This window comes from Lipotes vexillifer, unplaced genomic scaffold (genome assembly GCF_000442215.2).
Source record: "Lipotes vexillifer unplaced genomic scaffold, Lipotes_vexillifer_v1.1 scaffold1578, whole genome shotgun sequence".
Taxonomy (NCBI): Eukaryota; Metazoa; Chordata; class Mammalia; order Artiodactyla; family Lipotidae; genus Lipotes; species Lipotes vexillifer.
In genome coordinates this window covers 271,764-296,097 of record NW_006782730.1, presented here as the reverse complement: position 1 = coordinate 296,097, position 24,334 = coordinate 271,764, and the positions used below count along the sequence as shown (strand labels likewise).

At 37.3% G+C, this 24,334-nt stretch overlaps 1 protein-coding gene across 1 annotated transcript in view; it reads right to left on the bottom strand.

Moving 5' to 3' along the window:
- The window catches only part of LOC103082760 (B cell receptor associated protein 29), a 38,585-nt gene that overhangs the window by 5,896 nt on the left and 8,355 nt on the right, over nt 1-24,334 (bottom strand). Inside the window, 3 exon segments of the mRNA XM_007455375.1 lie at nt 16,604-16,712; nt 21,310-21,445; nt 22,562-22,712. Of these exon segments, the coding sequence (XP_007455437.1) occupies nt 16,604-16,712; nt 21,310-21,445; nt 22,562-22,712 (396 nt within the window).

Below are 24,334 nucleotides of genomic sequence, written 5' to 3'. Positions count from 1 at the left end.
AGATTATACTTTTTTTTAATTAATAAATTTATTTTTGGCTGCGTTGGGTCTTCGTTGCTGTGTGTGACCTTTCTCTAGTTGGGGCAAGCGGGGGCTACTCTTCGTTGCGGTGTGTGGGCTTCTCATTGCGGTGGCTTCTCTTGTCGCGGAGCGTGGGCTCTAGGGGCACGGGCTTCAGTAGTTGTGGCACACGGGCTCAGTAGTTGTGACTCGTGGGGTCTAGAGCTCAGGCTCAATAGTTGTGGCGCAGGGGCTTAGTTGCTCCGCAGCATGTGGTATCTTCCTGGACCAGGGCTCCAACCCATGTCCCTTGCATTGGCAGGCAGATTCTTAACCACTGTGCCACCAGGGAAGCCCCCTAGATGATACTTGAAAATACAAAACATGGTGCTATCTTCACTTCCTTCCTTACTAAAAATGTTTACGAGCCTGGACGTACTTTGGTATATAAAAAGCAGGGACTTCCCTGGTGGCACAGTGGTTAAGAATCCGCCTGCCAATGGAGGGGACACACACAGTTTCCATCCCTGGTCCGGGAAGATCCCACATGCCATGGAGCAACTAAGCCCATGCGCCACAACTACTGAGCCTGTGCTCTAGATCCCGTGAGCCACAACTACTGAGCTCGCATGCCACAACTACTGAAGCCCGCGTGCTTAGAACCAGTGCTCTGCAACAAGAGAAGCCACCTCAATGAGAAGTCCACGCAGTGCAATGAAGAGTAGCCCCCACTCGCCACAACTAGAGGAAGCCCGCATGCAACAACAAAGACCCAATGCAGCCATAAAGAAAGAAAGAAAGAAAGAGAAGAAGATTCTACAACTTAATAATGTCTGAATAGTCTGTAACAGTGGTTTTAAAAATGTTGGTCAGGAGGTTGTATTGAACAGTTCATCTTAATGTTAAAAACGATTTATACTTAAATTTTTGAAATGAATAAATTAATTAGGAAATTCTTAGATATCAACTCATTAGTTCCTTATTAAAAGATACTATTTTTCTCATGATTTGTTAGGAGAAAGAATGAGTCAAGTGGAACTACAAATCTGTAGAAGCAGCTAGAAAACCACTTGTACAGTCTATCCAGAAGTTTCTTCTCATCATGAATGGTAAGAAGCTATAACAAAACAACTGCAGGCAAATCCTGTTTTTCTTGCACTTATCAAGCCAAGGCATGAACTGTGTTTCTTATTTTATTTTGTATTTCAGTGGATATTAGTAAACCTAATGATTACTATTTTACTGATTTCACTCTAATTAGGAGAGGATGTTACTGTCTAGGAGCCTTTTGGACTGTTTCCTAGTCCTTTCTCTACCTCTCATTTTATAAAAATTACAATATTCTGTTTTGGTTGTCTTCTACCTCCTTCTGGAACTGCCTTCATGACTAAGCGATTATATAAACTTGTTATCTGACATTTGAATATGCTTGTTTTATTTTGAACCATGTTATTTTGGAAACAGCATATATATGGAAGACATCAGACAAGGAGGCTTGAGGTGATACAGCTAAGTCACTATTTCAATTTTCTCATCTGCACAAATGAGCTGCTATCATTTGCCAGCAGCGTTATGGAAATGTTGAGATATTTCATGAGAATACTGGCCAGATTCATTTATGTTCACTGGGAAATTTTTGAGGCAAAAATCATTTATTAATATAAAGAATAACCCCAATTAATGTTACAGTGACATGTAGTAAGCCAAAATGTTTGTGTAAAATGCCATGTAAGCAGGCCAAAAATATTTGTGGTTTTCCAAGTGCCAAACTTACATTTATGGAGCTACTTGCACAGCAAGGAGTTGGTGAGACCGATGCACTGTGTAAATGTATTGTATCACTGTATTTTCTACCCGGATAACAGACAGTATCAGCTAAGCTCTGCCAGGAAATGTAAGAGAAAATTTTTAGACACATTGGCATGGCAGCTCAAGCTGGCTGCTGTACACTAGCTATAAGGATTGTGCCAGAGAAATAAATTTTTCAAATTTTAATTTGAAAAATTTCCCTACCTCTAGTGTTGATTTCTTTTCAGTTCATTTGGTTCTATTTTTGAGAACTCGAGAGTGTGACATACTGAAGAGCTCTTCAGTACTTAATCCTCACATGTACTGTTCCTTTACAGGGACCATCACTGGACCGTTAAGCTACAGTAATGCTTCCAAAATATTTGTAAAGTAGATATACAAACTTCTGTTCAGTAAGGGACATAAATGTAGTTTTAATTATATTATGGTTATTTTTGTACAAGCCTATATTGTCAGGTACATGCAGGTAAGGTCTGTTTTATTTATCACTTCAATTATCACCCACTCTTTTTTGTGTGTGTGTGGTACGCGGGCCCTCACTGCTGCGGCCTCTCCCGTTGCGGAGCACAGGCTCCGGACACGCAGGCTCAGCGGCCATGGCTCACGGGCCCAGCCGCTCCGCGGCATGTGGGATCTTCCCGGACCGGGGCACGAACCCGTGTCCCCTGCATCAGCAGGCGGACTCTCAACCACTGAGCCACCAGGGAAGCCCTCACCCACTCTTTTTTAACCTCACATCCGTATGTTGATAAGGTGTGTTGATTCTACTTCCTTTTTATCTCTCCAATCCATCCACTTCACTCAATCTCTGTTATCACGGTCCTCATCTCTAGTTTAGATTATTGAAATGGATTCCTCACCTTGTTTCTTGGCTACTCTAATCATTGTCCACAGTAATGTCAAAGTGATTGCTTGCTCCTCTGCCTAAAAACCCTCCAGCAGTGCTCCCCCCACCAAAATGTTAACATATAAACATGGCACATGAGACCCTTTATGATGGATCCTAGGCTTACTTTTCAACTCTCACCACTACCTCCATCTTATTTTATGCTCCAGCCACAGTGAGCACCTTGTAGTACTTGAAAAAGGCATACTCTTTCAGTTACATGCTACTCATTTTGTTAAAACATCCTTGCCCATCTCCTTTCACCTCCCTGCCTGACTCATTCTCTCCCATTTCATCTGGGTAATTAATATTTATCCTTTGAAATGTCAAAAAATTATCCTTGATCTTTTCTGTTGGCTTCTACTTCATCTTGAGCTTCATTTTATTATAGCACTTATCATGCTGAGGTATAACTATGTCCCTACCGGACCGTGGACTACTCAAGAAACAAAGCTGTGTCTTGTCTCTCTGTTCTGGGTACCCAGCACTGTGTCTAGCACATGGCAGGTGCCTAAAATATGTTCCTTGAAGGAAGGAAAGAACAGACAAATGAAAAGTCTAAGCTTTAAGCATCTGAAAAATTCACTTGTGTGGAACCAGTTCATTTTTTGAAAATATGATAAATGTCAGGTAAACAATGAGGTACCACTTTAGTCACTTGATAGGAATCTTGGTTGCAACTAAACCAAATTATATCTTTAATGGAAAAAAATTCAGGCTAGCTGGAAAGTCACAAAGCAAACAGACCTTTCTTGATATTTTGATAAAAATATAATCACGTTACAAATACCTCATGCTAATTCATAATTAAAAATAAAAAGCAAACAAATACTATTACAGAATCCAGTTTAGTTTAAAAAAAAAAAAGAAAACACTGATTCTATGGGGCAGGATATATACAAGATAAGCCTGGAAAACCTTGTAGAGTCAGAAGGATGTACTCAAGAAAAGATAAAGCAAAAAAAAAAAAAAAATCCAAAATGATGGGGACACGTCAAAGAGACACAGGAGCCAACTGAATGAGCTCCCAATGGCTAATGCTAAAAAAATGACTTGAGCAACAAAATAAATAAGAGTATTTTTTTCTTTTTTTTTTTTTTACAGCCTTGTTTATTCCCAGAAGTCCTCAAAAAACTGAAGCAATAGTCATGCTTTATCCCTCCTCAGATGAATCTTTAGGAAAAGGCAAAAGATTCATTTGATTATGAAGAAAAGCACGAGTATAGATTAAAAGAGTATTAAATTATAATCTACAGTATAAAATGAATACCCATGAATAAATAAATAAATAAATAAATAGGGGTAAATAGACATATCTGTGCAGAAGAGTTCCAAAAATTTATGTAGATACTCTCACCTCAAGGAGGTAGGGCATAACCCCCCACTTCTTAAGCTTGGGCTACAAATAGTGACTTCCTTCCAAAGACTACACTATGGGAAGAGGGGGAAAAAAGAAACTTTGCATAGAGAAACCTGACAAACACTAACATCCGCCAGGCAATCAAGGTCAACATCAACAGTGATAATTCATGCTGGTATGTATTTCTGGAATAACATGATGAAAATGGCACTTTATCCTCTGTGACTTTCCTCTCTAGTCCCATAACTCCAGTCTGACAATGAAAAATATCAGACAGCTTCTGATAGAGAAACATTCTGTAAAATAACCAATACTTCTCAAAACTGTCAAGCTCTTCAAAAATAAGGAAAGTCTAAGAAATTATTATAGCCTAGAGGAGCCTAAGGAGACATAAAGCTAAATGTAATGTGGTATCCTGAATGAGATCCTAGAACAGAAAAAAGATATGAGGTGAAAACTAAGGAAATCTGAATAAACTATGGACTTTGTCAATAATAATATATCCATATTGGTTCATTAATTGTATAAATGAACCATATTAATGTAAGACATGAATAATAGGAGACACTGAGTGTGGGGTATATGATAATTCTCTGTACTATATTGCCTACTTTTCTATAAATATAAACTGTCCTAAAGTTTATTTTAAAAAAGTACAGTGGGAAAAACCCCCCACACAAAACACATGTATACAGGACAAGATATAATAAAATTCATTAGGCTATAAGTACTATCTTAGTAAGAACCTATCAAATATGACCCCTTAAGTTCCATTGTTTAAATAAACAAAAACTTAATTAAATTTTTCTTTTGTGTAAAATCTTCTGATGTTTTAAAAATATTATATTATGTAGTTAAAACCCCACCAAATTGGTAATATTAAAAAAAGTCAGTGAGTAGGGAGTGAGGCAGTAGATAAATGAAAAGCAGACATTCTAGTAAAGAAGCATGAACCTCACTATTTATGATAGCCAGGTCATGGAAGCAACCTAAATGCCCATCGACTGACGAATGGATAAAGAAGATGTGGTACATATATACAATGGAATACTACTCAGCCCTGAAAAGGAATGATATTGGGTCATTTGTAGAGACGTGGATGGATCTAGAGACTGTCATACAGAGTGAAGTAAGTCAGAAAGAGAAAAACAAATATCGTATATTAACACATATATGTGAAACCTAGAAAAATGGTACAGATGAACCAGTTAGCAGGGCAGAAATTGAGACACAGATGTAGAGAACAAACATATGGACACCAAGGGGGGAAAGCCGCGGGGAGGGGGATGGTGGTGTGATGAATTGGGCGATTGGGATTGACATGAATACACTGATGTGTATAAAACTGATGACTAATAAGGACCTGCTGTATAGAAAAATAAATTAAATTAAATTAAAAAAATGAGGTAAGCCAGATCACGAAAAGTGATCTAGATATTGCCATAGACTAAAAAAAAAAAAAAGCATGAACTTAATACATTTCAAGAATATCAAAGTGTAGGTTCCTTAACCTTCATGAATAAATCTTATGTGTAAGAGGTTTAAGTTACTTAAGAGGAGGGTTGAGGGGCAATATGATTATAAATATCTTAAAAATATTTAAAGTTAGTGTTCATAAAAACAGTTTTTATGAAATCTACATTAGGGTCAATTTTTGTACAACAAATACAGAAGGGCTGTGAGAATTAAGCTCCTTAACAGCGATGAGAAATCTTTACTGTTTTCATCAAGAATATGAAGGAAACGTTTTTCCCAGTCTCTAACTGCTGAGCGTCCATGACACATAAGAGCCCCTCCAAAGATCCCTGCTGTTCATGACTAGAGAAGATGAAGCTGTTACACAGGTGAAACTGCCCTAAGACAAGGGAGTCATCCACTCATCTATCCATTCAACAACGTATGGAATGACTACTAGGCATCAGGCATTCTACTAAGTGCTGGGGATGAAAAGATAGGTAGGGTCTTAGCTCTCATAATACTCATTTTCTAGTCAGAGGAAGACGCACAATAAAGCAAGCAACCAACCAATAGTGAGTGCCAAGTGTCATGAAGAAAGTTAGAATAGGGTGATGTGATAAAGAATGACCATGCAGCCACATGAGATGGAGTACTCAGGAAAAGTTTCTCTAAAGTGGTAAAATTTAAGCTACTATCAGTTCTGTCTGCTAAGGGCACCTAGAAGTAATGACACCCCAGTAGCAATGAGCACACCTAGGCTCTAGATATTATTTTCTAAATACCATTCTCTACCTAAAGGCTCACTGGAGAAATGGTTGATTCAAGGGCTAGAGGAGGAAAAGCACAAGATAAGCTTGGACTACCTTGTTATACCAGAATGTATGTGCTTACAGAATGGGGGCATGACAAAATGATATGGGACCCAGCTTGAAAAGACTTCCACTGGCCAAATCTGAGACAATCTGAACAATAAAATATAATGCTCACAATGAATTATAACGCAATGAATATATTACACAAGCAAATCAATAAGTAACTGGGGGGAAAAGGGAAAGCTTCCCCTTTAACAATAGAATGGCATCTAATAAATGGAGAAGGAATAAGAGAATTAGAAAATCACCATTTGGAAAATATAAAAATAATAAGTGAGAGGAAAATATGAAGAGAAAGAAAAGGATAAGGCAAGTGTAAGGTGTTATCATTTGGGTACAGGGCATTTTTTTGGGTATTATTTTTGCATCTCTCCTGTGATTTGAATTGTGTGATTTGAACTTAGTATGTCTGAATAAAAAGTTAAAAGGAAAAAAAATAAATTGCTATGAAGTAGAGCAGAGAAATGGGGCAGTAAGTGAAGAAATATGAGACAAAAGGAAGTTTTTGTTTTTATGTTTTGGGATAGGAGATGCCAGAAGATGTCTGTAGGGTGATAGGAAGTGAGGAAGTAATTGCAGAAACAGCGTCCTTGAGAAGGATAGTGGGGTTGGGAGCCAAAGCAGTAGAAGAGGGACTGAAACTTAATCCACAGTAACCCAAGGACAGGTAGAGTTTGAGGCCAGCTGAGGGAGGACAGTAGTTTTGGTGGTGAGAAGATGACTTTTTTGATTAATTCTTTGTGCCCAGTGAAGTAGGGTGGATTTAGAATTTAGAAGTGAGATGAGAAGTTCTAAAGTAGTTCTGGAGAGCGAAAAAGTGAAGATTTTAGAGAAGTTCAATAGGACTGTCACAGTGCTGAGGGACCATCTGAATGCAGTGACCATTTATTTAAAATAAGAAGTTAGTTCCTTCAGCAATGCTGAGATGCTTGGGTGCAGGTACCAAGTGATGGATACCTGACTATCACCAGAGCTCGGTCCTTGAGAGAGGAGGGAAGTAGAGGAGGAAGGGGGGAGGGGGGAGGAAGAGGGGAGCAAGAAGAAAGAGGTAAGTAATTTGCAAGAGCCTAATTATGATGAACCAGTGTTTGGGGGTGAGATTTATTCATATCTATTAGATAACAGGCCTAGAAGACTAAGTATGTGCTGGGGACAAGGAGTTGACTTAGATGTGGCCCTTGCCTTCATAGCACTTACAATCTAGTAAGAAAGATAAACAAATGAAAAGTAATTTCTACAGAGTACACTATTAAGTTAGTATCCATGCAGAACTATGGAGGTCCAGATGGAAGCCACTCAACCCAGCTTGAAGGGAGAGAGTTTCAGGGAGGTTCCTGAGAGGCGGCGATGCTGGACCTGAAGGATGAGCACAAGCTGGCAGAGTGTGAAGGAAGAGGGCCGTAGAGGCAGACAGACCTGCAGTCCTGGGCAAAGGGGAAAGGTGATGAAACACCACTGTTAGGAGAACTACAAGCTCCCATATTTAATAGAGTAGGGATATAAAATTTAGACTGGACAAGGGTGGGCCAGGCAAAACTAGAGATGACGCTGGGGGGCAGATCGCAGAAGACCACGTGTGCCATCCTGAAGAGCTATAAAGGTCACAGGAACCAATACAGAGTTTTGAGAAGTGAAGAGGCATAATCAGATCTGTGGTGTTGCCACTCTAGTGGCAAAGAGAAGAAGCCAAACTAATGGCAGGGACATGCTTTAGAAGGAATGGAAAGAAAGCTGCCCAAACAATTATACTAAAGAGTAAACATTAATGCATGAAACCAATTATAGCTCTATTTGTCACATGGGCAAAGGGGAAATGAATGATTTTTTGTGTGTGTCTTAATTTCTATACCTATCGCTAGGTATATTGGTGCCTGACCCTACCCTCTGGGGGACTATGACCATGAATGGGGTTTATGGGTGAAGCGCTTTTGGGTTTTAGAAAAGACATGGATGTAAAGCATGCTGATACTTAGAAGGATTACTGGGACTCGGGGCCAAGAAACTGATGAGCAGGCTTTATAATTTAATAAACAAAATCAGCCCCACTGTTATGCTATTAGCGAATGAAACACCAATGAATGCATGAAGACTTCCTTCATTAATCTTAGCTGGGTTGCTAAGTAATGTATTTAAGAAAAGAATTTTGGCTCTGTGACTTAGCAAAGAATAATTACAAATTATATTAATATGCTGGCTTTGCACTTAAAAATCAGGGTGTACGTTTTAGGCAAAGTACTGTGTAGGTATAACTTTATACAAACTGCTTTGAAAAGGATATGCTTTATAAAGCAAGTTCGTGTGTAAGCAGAAGCAACACGTGGAATCTAGAAGAATTTACAAACCATCATATACGAGAACTGAAGGAGTCAGTTTACTTTGTAAACAAAGAACTAGTTTTACTATATATAAGCATATATAATTTCTTAAATTATCTGATCAACATTCATTCAACCAGCACTTAAGTGCACAGCAAATTTTATAACAATATTAAGCAGAAACCAATCTCTTCAACACCATTATTTATACTGAAAAAGGAATTCTTCCTTATTTCAAGATCCTTAATAGGGGTCAGTAAACTACTCCTATAAAGGGCCAGACTGTAAATATCTGTAGCTTTCTTTTTATTCTCTGGCCGCACCACTCGGCTTGCGGGATCTTAGCTCCCCAACCAGGGACTGAACCTGGGCCCTCTGCAGTGAAAGCTCGGAGTTTTAACCACTGGACTGCCAGGGAACTCCCTCATTTTCAGCTTTCTATGCCATGCAGACTCTGTCCAGTTTACTTAACTCCACAGTCACAGAAACTATGTAAACAGATGAGCATAGCTTTGTTCTAATAAAATTTAATTTCTAAAATCAAGGCAGCAGGTTAGATTTGGCTCATGGGCCATAGTTTTCTGATCCTTCTCCTAAAACACACTTCAAAGTCTTACCACTTTTCTCTTAGATTATAAATTTACTGAAAAGAACTATAAATTAAAGTATCAGAGCATGAGAGGAGAGGAGGATCCAAATTATACTGGAAATTTTAAGAAACCTCCTAAGAAGTTCCCCATTTTAGCCCTTCCAATTTTGCTTATAGAAAGAACAAAGGCTATACAGACAGTGGATGCTGCAGTGAGATTTAGTTTCACAAAGAAAAGGTTTTTCCTTCTTTAATTTTCCAGCTCATTTTCCTAGCTGATTGTTTTCCATCCATTTCAAAAGTGTTTTTACAGCAGAGTTGTCCAGCTTAATTTCATTACTGCACTTGGCAGTAAACATAAACCTGATACAAGCTGATCCAATCTATGTGTCCATCAACATACTCGGAGAACTATGTTTGATTATATTCTTATCACCTGGAACATTCTGTTATTCAGTATGCATTTAGCACTCTCCACTCCATGTTTTTTAGTAAACTAACTCATGTATCACACAGGGGAAGAAATAAATTGTAGTCACTTTATGTATATATGTTGGATCCATCCATCTGGGTTATAAAGCTCTTCAGGGAAGAGACTGTTTTCTCTTGCTTTAATGCCCCTCTGTAGACCTAATAAAAGCTTTTCCTCAGGTAGCAGCAGTCATGCTTGCTGGTATTGTCAATGCTATGAAAGGTATCCTTGAATTTCTGTCTTCAGTTACTATCTTCCCTGTAGCTATTCCTCCTGGTCACTGGATGACATTTAAATAGTTTATTTTATATAGGGCCTGCAAACAGATAGGAAGCTCACAAAAAGGAAAACATCACAACTAAATGGGAATGTAATAGGGAACAGCAGGAGAAAATATCACCATGACATATTAGTGCCAGGAAAGCAGTCACAGCAAGAAAGCCTCCTTCTTCTGGTTTGACAGTAACATCAACTGCATGTGGAGATAATATAAACTAATAAATGGCAATATATCTTTCATTTAAAAATAAAAAACCAACCTAAGAGCTAACACCTGACTAAAATGGTGGGTCATATATTTTATTTGCTTTAAATAACTGATGTACTATTAATTACATATAGTCTATTGCCACATCCTTCAAATAAACTATGCTATTCTTTTAAAATATGGACTTTTATTTTTCAGCTAACAAAGGAAGGGAAGGAGATGTTAAAGAAGCAGAAACTCCAGATAAGTAAACAGAGGAGAAAATACATGTTTTTTCTTATTCAAAGCATAGAAACTCATTAAAAGGTCATAAAACAAAAACATGATATGACTAAAACTACCAAATTTTTTAAAGCATTGCAAAATTTAAAATAAGACGGTGGCTTTGATTATAACTGCAAGTTAAAGATAGTTGAATTTACACTCACAAGAATTTGCAACTGTAAGATATGCTTAGTTTGGACTTTGAGAATTTATTTTTAGATAGATAGATGGCTCAAATAGTTCCTTTGTAAGGAACTCAAGAAGAAGAAATTTAGGGTTACTGATCTACAGAATAGTAATTCCCTTGTAATTTTCTCTCTTATCTTGATCTTCAATTTCTCTTGTAAAGCACTTCAACTATTTTCACTCCCTGGTCCCTATGTTAGTATGATTTGTTTATTACTGGCATTAGAGGGTGATGATTTTTAAAAAACACTTGAACATCTTTAAGGGTAGTGAAGTTGGTCTGTAAAAGGAAATGCTAGAATGCTAGTTCTTTTCAAGGTAAGCCACAGTGACAGAGAAGCATTTATCCAGGAACAGAGTTGAATAAACTAGTTGAGAGTGGAAAAATATAAACTTTCTATTTGGTAAAGGAGAAGTTTAAATAGGATTAGAAGATTCCATTTCCTGGTCCAAATCTAAGGTCCCTGTTATATGCTGCCAATACTTAGGAACACAGAATGGGCCTTTACAATCAGTTTCTGTTCTGTTTGTATATACTTCGTTTAGATAGCATTTAAAATTTGCTTCATCTCCAGCAATACCACTCCTGGGTATTTATCCAAAGAAAACTAAAACACTAATTAGAGAACATAAGATACATGCACTCTTATGTTCACTGAAGCATTACTTACAATAGCCAAGACATGCAAGCAACCTAACTGCCCATCAAAAGATAAATGGATAAAAAAGATGTAATACACACACACACACAAACACACACGCACGCACACATGCAGACACACACACAATGGAACATTAATCAGCCATAAAAAAGAATGGAATCTTGCCATTTGTGACAACATGCATGGACCTAGAAGGGATCAATGTCATGCTAAGTGAGGTACGTCAGACAGAGAAAGAGCAATATGTATTATTTCACTTATACGTGGAATTAAAAAAAGTTAACAAACATAACAAAACATAAACAGAGTTTTATATATAGAGAGAACAAACAGGTGTTTGCCAGAGGGGAGGGGAGGTAAGGGGAAGAAAGAAATAGGTGAGGAGATTAAGAAGTACAGATTTCCAGTTGCAAAATAAATGAGTCACAGGTATGAAATGTACAGTGTGGGGAATACAGTCAGTAACTATGTAATATCTTTGTATGGTGACTTATGGTAACTAGACTTGACTAGACTTATCGTGGTGATCAGTTTGAAATGTATAGAAACAGCAAATCACTATGTTGTGTAAAAGGAACTAACACAGTGTTGTAGGTCAATTATACTTCAAAAACAAACACACTCATAAAAAAGAGAACAGATTTGTGGTTACCAGAGGCGGGGGCGGAGGGGCGGGGGGGAGAGGGGGAATTGGGTGAAGGCAGGCAAAAGGTACCAACTTCCAGTTATAAGATAAGTACTAGGGATGTAATATACAACACGATAAATAGAATTAACACCGGTGTATGTCATACATGAAAGTTGTTAAGAGAGGAAATCCTAAGAGCCCTCATCACAAGAAAAAAAATTATTTTCTATTCTTTAATTTTGTATCTGTATGAGATGAAGGATGTTCACTAAACTTATTGTGATAATTGCTTCATGATGCATGTAAATCAAATTATTACTCTGCACACCTTAAACTTGTACAGTGCCATATGTCAACTATATTTCAATAAAACTGGAAGAAAAATAAATAAAATAAAAATTTGCTTCATCTTCAATAGGTATGCTTTTTATTTTTTGGCTGTGCAGTGTGACATGTGGTATCTTAGTTCCCTGGCAAGGGATGGAACCCGCATCTCCTGCACTGTAAGCACAGAGTCTTAACCACTGGACTGCCAGGGAAGTCCCTCAATAGGTATGCTTTTTAAGGACAGTTTTAATTATGCTCCATGTTAAATGATCTTACAATGAATAAGTTATATGAATAGTTCCTAAAAAATTGCTGATAGAAAGAAAGAAAAAGAAAGGAAGGAAGAAAAGGAAGGGAAGGAAGGAAGAAAGAAAGAATAAGGGCAGGGTCAAGGAATTTGCCTCAATCACTTTTTTGTATTTTCTTCTTTTTCTTTTCCCTTTATGTAGGAGAAATACAATACTACTCAACCTCTACTATTAGAATGGCAGCCCTGGTAACTTTCAATGTAGCATGTTATGGGTATACTACTGCTCCTAAAGGAATGAGGAAGCAACACGTCCACAGGCAACTCGATCACTTTCAAAACTGTATCCACTTTTACCACCGCCTGGATGCACGCAATGACTGAATGGTACATATTTCCTCGCAGTGGTTAAGAATCCACCTGCCAATGCAGGGCACATGGATATGAGCCCTGGTCCGGGAAGATCCCACATGCCGCGGAGCAACTAAGCCCATGTGCCACAACTACTGAGCCTGAGCTCTAGGGCCCGCGAGCCACAATCACTGAGCCCGTGTGCTGCAACTACTGAAGCCCCTGCACCTAGAGCCCATGCTCTGCAACAAAGAGAAGCCACAGTAATGAAAAGCCCGCATACCGCAACAAATAGTAGCCCCCGCTCGCCGCCACTAGAGAAAGCCTGTGCGCAGTAACAATGACCCAACGCAGCCAAAAATAAAAAATAAGTAAATAAAATAAATAAATTTAAGAAATTAATTAAAAAAAGAATAAATACTGGGAAAGTATTAAGAATAAATACTGGGAAGCTCTCCTGGAAGAGTCTTTCAAAGTCAATCTCCTTGGATATCAGAAGGTTTTCCGCTACATACAAGGTCTATTTTTATTATGAGGGCTTGTGAACTTTGTAAGTTCTTTAGAGCCTAAGGTCTCATTTTTCATGGCACTGCCCTTTCCCAATTACTCCACACACTGGGACATCAGAGTTACCATTAAACAAATCATTAAAAATGACAGATCAGGTCCTTACACCTGACTAAGTTAGTCCTGAGTGTAAACTGGGTGCTTGGGGACATGCACGCTCTCATTTGGCTCACTAGGGTCATATTACTGCACTGAAGCATGGGTAACTTACTAACTGGTCAAAAATCTAAGCTGGTGGTCTAAAACTGATGGAGATTTTGGCACTACTGATAGAGTGAGTGCTCTTAATACCTGCCTTCAGAATAGCACTTTTCCAATTTGGATTGAATGAGTTTAAACAGACATTTTGTATTTATGCTTTACTTCTGCTAATATATTTGGAGAAAATGTTTCACTTAGATTAAAGAAACACTAAGGGTAAGACCATACATATGGAAAATACTCTACCTCTGTTAAGAAACAAACCACAATGTCTTTCTACTCAGTTTTCAAAAATAAAAGAACTTGCTAAAACATTTCTTAAGCACTGTCAGCCTTAATACCCTCAATTTTTAGAAATCTATGAACATATTTGAATGGTACTATGTACAAAGCATTGTGCTGCTGAATTCATCCAAATCTTGTACTACTAATTTATTTCTTAGTTCTTGTCTTAATGAATTTGATTGGTATAGGTAAAGAGAACATAGCCAGGGTTATACCTCCTTTAGAAATGGAACTTTGATTTTCTCAAGGTCAGTAACAATGTTATCTAAAATAAAATATGTTCATAAAATACTACACACCTTGCAGGAACCAAACAGGACATACTCAAACAGGTAAAATCTGCTTTTACCTCAACATTGATTCACTTTGAAAGCAGTTTTGCAGTCTACACTTCAAACACAGAAGCTTGGCATCTCTTGTTATCAGATCATAAACAAAATGCCTGTATTATCAAAGAGTTCATTTCCTCCAAACATCTGAATTGTCTGTTAAAGAAATATTGAGTTTCTTTATACTACTCAAAATAACCCCGAGTTTAGAGTTATATATCAGACTTGTGAGGTTGAAGCTCAAAATATCTCAGAGTTGGAATTTTTAAAAGGCAAAGGGAGAAAAAAACTAAGCTGGCCAGGGTTAGGAGAGGTGTAGCATGGCACACAACCTATTCTTGTCTGTCTTTTTATTTCTGTCCTACTCTGCTTACAACATAAGGAAAAGGATCCTTGGCAAATATGAAAAAAAGAAAGCATAAATTTAAAATAATTTTTTAAAACTAATTAAAGGTATTTTGGAAATAGTCCCTTGCATTCTTCAGAAGGATTAGCACCAATATTTTGTGTTGGGTAAAAAAAGAACACTATTTCTCACTTGAAATGTCTGATTACTAAATTTATTTTCATACAAATGTTAAAACTTCATGATCATGTTCCAAATTGTCTGGAATTGCAGAAGAGCCAACAGTACACCAACTATGAGAAGATTTAGAATTTTGAGCTATACTATACCTATCACATCATCTACCACCTTGTCTAGAAGAGTTACTTATTTTTTAACTTACTGCCTCTAAATGATTTTCTTTTTCTTTTTTTACTTTAAATAAGAAGTAGGAAAGTAACTATATATTTTATATCATATATGAAATATCCTACAGATTTTTTTTTAAACAGAATTAGCTTTTATCTTCAGGCTTTCCATCTCAAATTCAAATACTTTTTATTCATATAGGTTTGTTTATTTATTTTTGGCTGTGTTGGGTCTTTGTTGCTGCGCGCAGGCTTTCTCTAGTTGTGTTGAGCGGGGGCTACTCTTTGTTGCGGTGCGCGGGCTTCTCATTACAGTGGCTTCTCTTGGCACGCGAGCTTCAGTAGTTGTGGCTTGCGGGCTCTAGAGAGCAGGATCAGTAGTTGTGGCACATGGGCTTAGCTGCTCCGCGGCATGTGGGATCCTCCTGGACCAGGGCTAGAACCCATGTCCTCTGCACTGGCAGGAGGATTCTTAACCATTGCACCACCAGGGAAGTCCCTCAAATACATCTTGATGAACTCAACTCTACACAAACAATGTCCATAGATAATCAAACAGCAACTTATAGTACAGAAACTTCTATTATGCTGAGGTCTATTAAAAAAAAATCTAAACTTACAAATGGCATAAAGTAGGTCTTTGATTCAGTCACTGAACGTTCTCCAAGTTATTCCCAACACAAAGTAGTGGAAGAGATCTGAAATTGGAGAAGGTCTATGCATTGGTTATTATCTTGACTCTGACTGAGAGGTTCCCCACTATATGGACAACATCAAGGTCTATGTCATATGCAGGAATGTTGCTCAGGGGTCAAGCCATAAACTTTTATTCAGAGTTTCCTGGGATGACACTGGACTTGGGACTTTTCTGTGCTATGCAGCTACAGGCAATAATAATTTGTTCCTTGTCTAAGAAGAAGAAAATACTAACAGAGCTATTTTTCAAAAAACAAAAAATGTAGAAGAAATAGCTGCCTTCAGGAAAATGGAGTTGGGATGCCCTACCCCAAGTCCTCACTGCAATGTGTTTTGGAATGAGACATTCAAGCTCTCAGCTGGCATCCTAGACTGTGGCTTATTCTATCCCTATCCATCTCTTTCAAGGAACGTTTTCCTTATATCTGGCAGGTAGAAAGTATTAGGGCTTGAGATAAGCAAGGTATTTTCTTATAACCAAAATAATAAGATAAGATAAATAATAATAATTATAAGATAAATAATAATAGATAAGATAAATAATAATAATAAGCAATCCCCCTGTCATTGCTTCTTTCAAAGAAGCAATATACTATGACGGAAAAATGTGATTCATTTCCAAACATGTGTTTACAAGCAACTTTTCAGGAACATAGCTCTTTTGCTAAGGGAGGAACATCTGTATTTACAACACAGATCTGAAACACCTACATGTTTGTATGTATAACAGAGCACGTTTCTCTTGGCTGAAACAGTGTTTTATCTCCGTATTTGAGCAGGAATTTATAAATAGGTCACTCGTGGTATTTTAGCCAGAAGAACATTTAGCCATGAGTTTTCTGTTAGGAAAAACAGTGAAGTGTAACAGCATAAAATATCACAATACTTTTCCTACTTTTGTGCATGCATACAACATTACCATCTGAAGCCTTCTTTAATTCAGTTTCCAGCTTTTCCTTATCTTCTGCTAGTTTTTTATTTTCCCCTTCCAAAATGTGTTCTTCTTCCTTGCCATGGTTTTTCAAGAGCTGTCGGAAAAGAGAGTTATAGAAAGAAGTAACATTAGATTGCAGTAGCCATTCTTTCAGGAAAAGAGATGAACAATGTATTTTAAATTATTGGTCTTTATTTTATTCTTTGTCCTTTTCAGTATTTTATACTTTTTTATAATGTAAACTTCTGTTAGCAGAAACTTGATATTTGGCAAACACACACAAAATTTCTTCTATGACTGAAATCTCTGAAATGAAAATAACAAGAGTTTCTGGTTGGGCTACAATTAAAATTATATTTTCAGGGACTTCCCTGGTGGCACAGTGGTTAAGAATCTGCCTGCCAATGCAGGGGACCCGGGTTCGATCCCTGGTCCAGGAAGATCCCACATGCTGCAGAGCACCTAAGCCCGTGTACCAAAACTACTGAGCCTGTGCTCTAGAGCCTGCGAGCCACAACTACTGAAGCCCGCGCACTCTGGGGCCCATGTGGCACAACTACTGAAGCCCACGTGCCTAGAGCCCGTGCACCACAACGAAAGAAGCCACCGCAACGAGAAGCCTGTGCACTGCAACGAAGAGCAGACCCCGCTCACTGCAACTAGAGAAAAGCCCACACGCAGCAACGAAGACCCAACGCAGCCAAAAAGAAAAAATTGTATTTTCACAGGTATTTAGATAAACAATGTCTTTTCCTTAATTGCGTGATGGAAAAAAAAATAGTTCTGGGGACAGTGCTACTTGGAAAGCCATTATGTTCCATTGCAGAGCTGTCTACTCAGACTAGTTCTATATAGACAAATTCATAAGAGAAGAATATAATGGTGTCAGGATAGAGATGGGTAAGTGGAGAATAACAGGGCCATCTCTTCACCTGGACAATTCTACCTAATTTTCATTGAACAGTCTCCAAATTACTTTTATTCGGTTAATCCTTTACAATGTTCTTTATTATTTTCAAATCTATTCTGGCTTTTAAAATGTTTATGTTTGTAATAAATTGTAAGATGTTAAGTTACCAAGAAAGGCAAATTAGATTAATGTTTGGAAAACAGAATATGTATATACTGGCATGAGTTATTTGACCAAGTAAAAGGCAGCAATTTGATACGGAAAGCTTCCATAGTCAGGTAAAAAAGTTAACTCAGGACAATTTAAAACAGACTGACACAGTAAAGAATTTCTACTGCAGGGTGATTCCTTTTCTAATGTAAGCTGATATATTAAACAAACAAAACAAAGTTCTACTGAGCACTGCTACTACTACATGCAAATATTTTACAGTGCTATGTACTATAAGGAGTAAAAATGTAAGTATGGTCTCTGCCCTCAGGTAACTTCCATCTAGTGGAAAGGATGAGACTAGAGCATAGATACTGCAGCACAAGATCGTATACAATACTACCGTGTTATAACAGAGATTAGGCAGATCCAAAGGAGGAATTAAAGCTTGAACGAATATATTGTATAATTCCAAGAAATTTTTTTAGGAGATAAAGGACTGAAGTACCTACTAAAACCGAAGGAGCCTCATACCTCCAAAATTAAAAAAAAAAAAAAAATATATATATATATATATATATTTTTTTTTAAGAGCAGGAACTAGGGAATAAACCCTCCAAATCTCTACAAGTTTGTTGACCATTTCAAGTTCAAAACAATCTTAGCTGTTACTTCACTGAATTCAGTTAACACAGCCTCCAGTGATTACCCAAATTGGAAGAGAACTACTGAGTTACAGGAATGTTTACCCTGTCTGCTTGAATTATTATTGCCACTGACTTGGAAACGTTGGATTTGGTGTCAGTCTTGTAAATAAGCTTTCATTACTGCACCTGTCAACTTGTTCAACTTTATTTTGTGTAACTTGATGCTGGAGAAAGAACAAGAGCCCTGGAATCTGAAATTCAATAGCTACCAGCTACAATAATACACATGTTCACTGTCCCACCCACCTAATCCCACCTTGGTAAGTGGCTGGGAAGAAAACAAGTAAGAAGTAAAGCTCTGTCACTGTTGTTATACTAAAGCAGTTAAATTAAAAGTTAATTGGTCTTTCATAACTATTTCATTTCATTAACTGAATATCATAACAGAAATGCGTCCCAGGCACCATCTGAAAGTCCTTTCATAGGTTAGCATACCATTGAAGGGCACAGAACAATGTGGTTAAGAGTGTGGATTTTAGAGGCAGCCTGCTTGGATTCAATCCTTAGGTCTGTCTCTTATTAGTGGAATGATCTTGGGCAAGTCGCTTAACCTTTCTGTGCCTCCATTTCTTCATCTATGTAATGCAAATATTAACAACACCAACCTCATAGCATTGTTGCAACAATTGAAAGAGTTAATACCTTACTGTGAAGCATGTGAACAACGTTAGGTATTAGTTATAAACCTGAGGCCCAGAACAAATGAGGTGACTTGCCCCAGGTCACAAGGCTAATTACCAGTAGATTTGGGACTGGCACCCAAGTCTTTCGGACTTCAGGGTAATGCACTTTCCATTAGATAATGTATCCCTGATAGAGAACAAAGAGATGTTTTAGCAATTTTATCCTTCCTCAGCTGGTATTTCAAAACCTACATGAAGTATCTTGAAGTAGAAGTCATCTTTGACATTCTGACCTATGGTTAATCAGTTACGCTTTGGGCACTGACAGTATTTTTATCCAGCTTGCAGACTTTCTCCCCACTGTGTACTGGCTTTAGCCCAGTATATCTATGCACTTATGATCTAGGGCCACTGACTGGGTCACAGATATGCCGAAGCAGGGAACCAGGACAGCATGGAACCAAAGGAGAGGAGAACAAAAAAAGGGAGACACTGTGGCGGATCAAAGAATCAGTAATCATGAAATAAATTTCCTTGCAAGTTAGTAACTGGTTCTGAAAACAATCCCAAAAGAAATGCTTTAAGGAACGTGCTTTTTCTGAAGGACAAAACTAATTTAAGTACATTAATTATGGTATATATGAGAAAAATCACAGTACCAAAACTACAAAAACACTTTCCATTTTCTTGGAGTTCAGGAATAAGAGGAAAAGAGCACTGTTCTATTAGTAGTTACAACTCACTAATTTAACATGATGGGCATGGTAAATCAAGATCGGTACATGGTAAGTCTACAAATACTGGCTGTGTGCTTTTGAGTTTAGCCACCATATATTAATAAGAGCCTTGAGGGTTTTGTTTTGTTTTTACCATTATGAAATGAGATCAAAGGATAGAAAATGAAGCAAATAATATTAAGGTACAAAATAAGGCTGACTGTGCTGCTGAAACACTCCAGTGACGTAGATTGCTTGCTTCTGAATACAGAAATACCAACAGCTTGATTTCCCAGACCTATATTTATGACAACGGGAAAGTTATGTGACATCTATGGATCAATGCTTTTTCAAAACACAACAAAAGGAAGTAAAAATATAAACCGGTGCTTAGTCTCTAAAAGTTTCCTTAAGAGATGCTGGTTATAATCTACCCAAAGAAACATTTTTGAATCCTGTTTTTGTAGTAAAAATAAGGTAGACATCATAAGTAAAACATGGGTTTCTAAATAGGTGACCATGACACTGTAGTATCGAAAAATTTTTTTTGCAATGAGTTTTGACTTATTTCACAGGTTTTAGAAAGATTTATATTGTACTATGTAACAGCTAACTCATTTAGCATTGATGAAAGGTGACACTTATAGTTCTTTCTGTAAGAGGCTGGGCTTTAGAATTTAGGATCACAATACTTTTTACATAAATATAATTTGATGTAATATATAATTGACTGTAATTCATTAATTTATAATAGGGAAATAATCTTATTGCATTATACTAGGAATTCTTTCTTCAAGAGAAGAAACCTTTACTTCTGAAGGTTCCACTGATTTTTTTTTTTTCTAAGAAGCAGAATTAGGAAAACTTATGGGGCTTAAAATGAACTGAAAACACTCAAGCTATGAGATCTGACTCCTAAATTTTAAACCTAAGAAAAAATATACCCAAAGTAATTTTGTATCTTCCATTTTTCCATTCGTTCTTCTTTTTACTTAACATGGAAAACATGAGTATCTCATTTACACTCTCCCTGAGTAGCCAGGGAAAGATAGCATAGGCTTCTCAAAGAAGAATTATCAACAGCATAACCAAATTAGAGATTGAAAATATTATATGCAGTCATCAATCTATATCAACTATTTTCATCTGCTTCTTACATAATCATCATTTAAAGAAAACAACAATAACAACAAAAAAAAAACACACCAAAAAAAAACCAACAGGAATTCAACTGAAAGGGAAATGGAAACATAATAGAGACTTATTAAAACTTGCTTTAGGTTATAAAGTAAAATTAATGGTAATGAAGGAATTAAAATTCATATTCCCAGAATACTGTTTTCTCCTTGAATCATAGGAAGCAGGTCCAATGGCATTAATCTACTATGGAGGGAAACTGTGAGAACACACAAATTTAAAGATAATAAAATACTTCTGAAACAATAATTTTGTAGAATATTGTTATTTATGGTCATTTTCTGCTTATATATTATGAAAATGCTCTTTTTGATGCTGAAAAATAATAAACACCCCTTGGGAATACCAACAACACTTACACCAGTTTTTAAGAAGAAAATTTAAATACCCGTTTTAGTCTTTCATTCTCTTCCATGAATTTTTTGGCAGCCTGGTTAGTATTTTCTGCTTGAACTTTAAGTACTCCTTTGTTTGACAGCTCTTTTGCCAGCTGAGTAATAAGGGTAACCAGACGTCTCAACACTCTAAGAAAATGAAAAAAATGTCAGAGTAGTGTGCAACTAATCACCAGGAACTGTGACTTTAAGTAATAATTATCCAGTGACTCCCCTTCAGGTGTGGGCGTGGTGGAGGGAGGCGATGTTTATGGAAGGAAGATATATTTTTAATTCAAGTCTTCCAGTCAAAACAAGCCTGTGTCTCATTTCTTTGGAATCTTCGTTAGAAGATTAGCATTTGGAATGCAGGTTCAGTGGTACTTATTAATTTACTTATTTTCTCTGTAGAGGCCTTTGGCCAGGACGAGCAGAAACAGAATTCCAGACAGTGTGGCAGGGCCAGTAAGAGTTTTTCCCCCTCAGCTCAAAATTTAAAGAGCATTTTGTGAGGCTGGCCAAACCTAAAAACTGCTCATTCACTTCTACTTATAGGTAACTTCCTTTGTTAGTAGTAGTAATCGTTATCTTCATTTATTCATTCAGCAGATATTTCCTCAGGAACTGCTAAGTGTTAAACACTGTGCCAGGCACTGGGGACATAGCAGGAAACAAGACAGAGGCCCTGCTCTCAGAGTTTAGGTTCTACTTGGGAAGGCAAGAATTAAAACAGTATTTAATTACAACCACGAATGACACTTGAAAGAAAAGTATATACATTACACATTCTATGGGAGTGTACAACAGAAGACCTTCCTACTTTGGGGGAATGATGGTCAGAGGTCTCAGCTTTCCAGAGAAAGGGGCTAAAGTAGAAATTAGCCAGGGAGAGAGGGAAGGAAAGAGTATTCTGGCAGAAGGGAAAGCTGGTGGGAAGATCCTGAAGCAGGAAGGAGCTGGGTACAAAACAGGAACTCAATAAATATTTGTTGCAAGAATGGATGAATGAACGAGCAGCGAAGGGCAGTGTGGTTGGAAGATGGTGTACACGTCAGAGCAGCAGTCGCCAGATCATGCAGGGCGTTATGGGCCTATAGAACCTACAAACCACAGTTATAATTTGTTATTTGGATCTGTCATCTGAGTTCTTTCATAAAGACGTTAGTGTCCTAAATAGTACAGAAAAAAAAACTATAGTATAGGTAGAAAAAATGAGAAAGAGAAACACAAATCATGTTTTTAAATTGTGCTTTTTAAAAAACTTACAGCCAGAAAAATAATGAAAATCCAGTAATGTAAAGATTTCTTTGAGACCTAAAAAGTTTCATCTGTGTATGTTCATAGGCAGCAGGTCTGCTGGCTGAGCTGCTTTCAATGGCATGAGTTGAGGAATATTTTCTTACTTCTCTCACAGCATCTATCAGAGAAAAAGAGGGAATATTACTTTTGGCTTTTAAGAATACAAGGTTATTATTAAAACAGGAAGCAGTTTTAGCACAACTGACCTGTTAGATAGTGGACTTTAGCTAGGGGCTCTCTTTTTGTCTTTTCTCTACAATACATGGGAGGGTACCATGCTCCAAACAGATGCTCTGTAAGTGGATACTGGTAAACTTTGAATGTTAACAGTATTTTGCTTTTTTATTAGTCATCTAGGACTTACCATCACTGCACTGTCTAATCTCTAGCTACATGGCAAACTATTATCCTTTACTTTTTTTTTTTTTTTTTGGCTGCATTTGGTCTTTGTTGCTGTGCACGGGCTTTCTCTAGTTGTGGCGAGCGAGGGCTACTCTTTGTTGCGGTGCACAGACTTCTCATTGTGGTGGCTTCTCTTGGTGCGGAGCACGGGCTCTAGGCAGTGGGCTTCAGTGTTGTGGCACGCGGGCTCAGTAGTTGTGGCTCACGGGCTTAGTTGCTCCGCGGCATGTGGGATCTTCCCAGGCCAGGGCTCGAACCTGTGTCCCCTGCGCTGGCAGGTGGATTTTTAACCACTGTGCCACCAGGGAAGTCCACTTTGTTAGTTTTTATGACTGAAAAATATTCCATTGTACAGATATACCACATTTGGTTTATCCATTCATGAGATGATTTGGATTTTCTCCACTTTTTGGCTATTAAGAATAATGCTGCCATGAACATTCATGTACAAGTTCTTGTACTGACATAAGTTTTCATTTCTCTTGGTATATACCTAGGAGTGGAATTGCTGGATCATATGGTAACTCTATGTTTAACTTTTTGAGGAACTGCCAAACTATTTTCCAAAGCAGCTGTACCAGTTTACATTCCAACAAGCAGAGTATGACGGTTCCAATTTCTCCACATCTTCATCAACACTTGCTATTTTCTGTCTTTTTGATTATAACCATCCTAGTGGGTATGAAGTGCTATTTCATTGCAATGATAGTGAGTTTTCCAATTGATATTTTTATTTTCCATTTTCTTTAATTCCTTCCAGCAATGTTTCTGTAGCTTTCAGCGTTGCGATCTTGTACATATTTTTATAAAGTTTTTTTGTAAGGTTTTTAGGTTTCTTGGTATATTTATAAAAGGAATTTTCAAAAATTTCATTTTTGAATTATTGATTATAGCATAGAAATACACTTCATTTCTGTATATTGACCTTGTATTTTTTGATGTCACTATATTTCTTTGACACAGTAACTTTCTCGTAGATACTTTAGGATTTTCTAAATAAACAGTCATGTCATCTGCAAATGACTGTTTTACTTTGCAATCTTTATGCTTTCTAGTTTTTCTTGACATTATTATCCTGGTTAGAAAATCTATTACTTAATTGAATAAAAATAGTGAAAGTGAATATCCTTGCTTTGTTCCCAATCTTATGGGGCTAACTTTCAACATCTGACTAAGGATGATGCTAGCTCTAGGTTTTTGTAGATGTTCTTCATCAGAATGATGAAGTTTCCTTCTATTCCTAATTTGCTAATTAAAAAAAAAGATTCGATGTTTGTATATATTGTAAAATACCACAAGTCTAGTTAACATCCATCATCATACATAGTTACAGAATTT